This window comes from Netta rufina (assembly GCF_964035555.1).
Source record: "Netta rufina genome assembly, chromosome: 16".
Lineage (NCBI taxonomy): Eukaryota > Metazoa > Chordata > Aves > Anseriformes > Anatidae > Netta > Netta rufina.
Genome location: NC_140140.1, coordinates 9,892,830 through 9,896,236, shown reverse-complemented (window position 1 = coordinate 9,896,236; position 3,407 = coordinate 9,892,830). Strand labels below are relative to the sequence as shown.

The following is a 3,407-nucleotide window of genomic DNA, read 5'->3' as shown; positions in this document are numbered from 1 at the left end:
TTTGAGCTAAGATTGAAAGACAAAGGATAGATTTAGTATTTCCAGGAGAACTGCTCAGACTAGGTTAAGCAGCATCATAGCTGAATTTGAAATCATGCCCTAAATATTACAGAGAAACAAAGTCAATACAGTGCAAATCAACAATTACCCATTTCCACTGTTTTTATATTTTTCAAGTATTTTCATTAGCTGAAAAACAAGACCAAGGAAACTACAATATGTGCCTGACTTTATTACTTTAATAAACAATGCATATATTCCATTCTTGGTGCTTTATCAACAGTATGAAGCTAATGCTTTCCTGAACAAATAAATAACTGCAATAACCAAAATATGAAAGCTCTCATTAAATAGGTGGAACCCAAGACAGGAAAGTTAAAAAAAGAAGTGGAATTTTTAAAAATGTTATTGGAAGAGAAGAGCTATCAAAATATTTAATAAAACAAGGAAAAGGTTTATGATATAGTTAAAGAACCTTTAACTGTCCTCAGCCTCAAGATTTATGTTATTTCCAAACTTTGCATAAAGCTGAACTTTCAGGTCAGATAACACTCTCTGAATTGATTCCACTCGAGATTCTAATGCTTCAATTTCTTCTTGTAAACTTTTCTGAAAAAGAAAAAAAAAATCATCTTCTTATGTAGAGCAAGCAAAGTCATATTTGCCAGCAACATATAAATGATTAAAAGGTACCTCTTTACCAATCTTTTGTCAAGACACACTGTAAGCCTTACTAGAGAGCCAAACAAAACTTAATATGACTTGGTATACTGACAGTCCAATTATGAATTACTGTTCGTGCATGTCCCCCTTCCCAAAATCATATATCAAACATAAATACACCATATTTTAAGAACTGTACAGGTGAACGATTATATGTTCATAGAACGTTTCAAGAAAGAGATTCTAAGTTACATGAGATTTTGTAGACTAGCTATGAGACAGAACTTTGTGTTGGAAGATGCAAATTCATACGTATTTAACAGTAACTATGATAAGTTATTAGTAATTGCTCTGGGATGAAATCGCATCATGGCATTTGGGTATTGATGAACCATTACAGGACATCAACAAATCAGGTATTTAAAAAAAAAAAAAAAAAAAAAAAAAAAAACCACTCAGCTCAGTTATCCCTGACCTAAACAGATTGCTTGTCAAGAGCAAGAAAAGACACAAAGCTAAATCATCAAAAGATTTCTTTGTTGAATCTTGTTGCTGATTTAACAGGCTCCAGATTTGGAAGGAAAATAACATGTGGTATTATATGATATCATATTTAATAAAAGTTGCTCAAGGGATGAACATCCCATTGCAGTGTTTACCACACTACAGTGGCCACTACAGTAAAGGGCATTCCTTCTGTGCTGACAAACCTTTGCCTCCTCCAGCATCTCTTGTGTCTCTTCTTGGGAATGGCTAATGAAGACATCTCCAATTTGGTACGGTATCAGAAGTGAATCACCATCATCAAGCATCATGATGTCATCACAGGCATCTTCCAAATTCTGAAGTTGTTTCTATTTGTCAAGACAGGAGAAAGTTGACCACTTTGTCCTACATTAGTTATTTCAACGGATGCACTGTCGTGCTATCAGTTGAACTGGGTAAATCTGCACTTTGGACAAAAATCCCACCTGCCAGTGTATTGGTACATTTAATAAAGTAGTTCTGGAGATATAATTTAGAATAAATATTAAATTCAATGGAATTGTGACAATAGTTAACTCTCATTAATAGAAAAATTAACCATCAAGAAAAGGGAGATAAAGAAAACAAATTTCACTTGTATCTGATATGCAGTCATGAAGGATTTTTTTTTTAATTTTGCTAAAGAACAGAAAACATAGTAGGATAAAAAATGTCAATTTATTATTTCTACTTTTAAAGCAAGTATACCTTTTTAACTTCTATTTCTTCTTTCAGCTCAGTGATCCTGCTAGTATTTCTTGCAAACTTGTTTATTTTCTGTTGATCTTCAAAAGTAACATTGACATCTTCAGCAGCCTGCAAAGATTAGATCCAAATGAAGACTTACATTAAATTTAATCTTACTACAAGACTGTTCCTGCTAAGTTTGTGAAGAATAAATCTTACAGCTACTACATTCTGCTTATACACGATTCCTTAAAAGGCCTCCACAAGGACATCAGCAATATTCACATTTAAGCCAGACAGAGCTAGTACCTACATGCAATTCAATCCCCAACTATCTACAGCATTCTAATGCTAAAGGCCGTGACCCTGGCAGCTCTCTATGCTCATCTGCACACATTTCTCCAAGGTCACTGCCATACGCGATGTAGCCTATCTGTGTAAATCTGTCAGCAGCATCGCTTTATGTTAACTAGTTAGCTGTGAGCTGCTATGGGGGAACTTCAAAGCCATGGAAACTGGCTATGGGAGCCTTCACACCCGCAGAACCGGGCCTCACACAGGCTCTCGGCCCACAGAAACGGTACCAGTAGGGTGACCCCCATTTAAAAGGGGTAAAGCCTGTTACCACCTCACAACACCCCGCACGAGCACGGGCCCCATCTCGTGTAACCAGACCCACACTTGCACATTCAACACCACGACTGATGACTCCCACAGCGCTGCGCTAACAACGCCGGGCCCCCAGCCGCCAGGAAGGCCTAACCCGTGCCTACAAGCCCCCGCCGTGCCCGGGGACAGAGCCCCCCGGCCACCACAGCCCCGAGCCGGAGCCGGAGACCCCCTAAAATGCCGCAAAGGGTCCGAGAACGGATCCCACACAGCCCGACTCCACTCACCGCCTTCTTCATGGTGGCGGCCATCTTGGGGGGCTGCACCACTCACCCTTCCCGCAGAGGAGAGACGCGGCGGCCGGCAAAGCGAGTTAAAACGAGAAAACCGCCCGACAGCGGCGAAACGACGGAGCTTGGGGCTTCACACCCTCCTCTACAGCCCTCACAGCCAGCCGGATGTCCGTAGACAGAGCACGGCAACGCTCAATCCTCCCTCCGCTCGGCACTTGGTACGTCCCGCAGCACGGCGAGGGGAGCTGACGAGGAACCAAGGCCGGGGCCGGGGCATGGCCACGGCGCTGCCGCCAGGGGGAGCCGGGAGAGGGCGCCGGGGGCCGCCGGCCCGCTCCCCGCAGCCAACCCCGCTGCCCCTTGCTGGAAGAGGCCTTCGAGTTCAAGTCTTTGAGGAGGGACTTTTTAAGCAGCAATAAATATGTATTTATATTTTCTTAAGCTGAACTGGCTCGTTGGCTGTTTCTAAACAGAAACTGGCGTTTGCACGGTATAATTGCCTCCACATGCTTGAGTTTATTTAGCTTCTCTCGCAGCTACAAAACAACAAAAAAATGGGATAATCATAACATTTCACAACTGCGGGGGAGAGTGCTGGCACCAGCACGTTCCTGATCCTCAGCCGCAGCC

General features: G+C 42.2%; 1 protein-coding gene across 1 annotated transcript; it reads right to left on the bottom strand.

Moving 5' to 3' along the window:
* Positions 1-212: 212 nt before the first annotated feature.
* Positions 213-2,986, bottom strand: PFDN4 (prefoldin subunit 4). The gene is made up of 4 exons (XM_084296747.1): positions 2,772-2,986; positions 1,897-2,004; positions 1,374-1,517; positions 213-609 (listed from the first exon to the last, which is right to left on the bottom strand). Exons 1-4 carry the CDS (start codon positions 2,793-2,795, stop codon positions 478-480), a joined length of 408 nt encoding a protein of 135 aa, XP_084152873.1. The 5' UTR covers positions 2,796-2,986; the 3' UTR covers positions 213-477.
* Between the last annotated feature and the right edge of the window lie 421 nt (positions 2,987-3,407).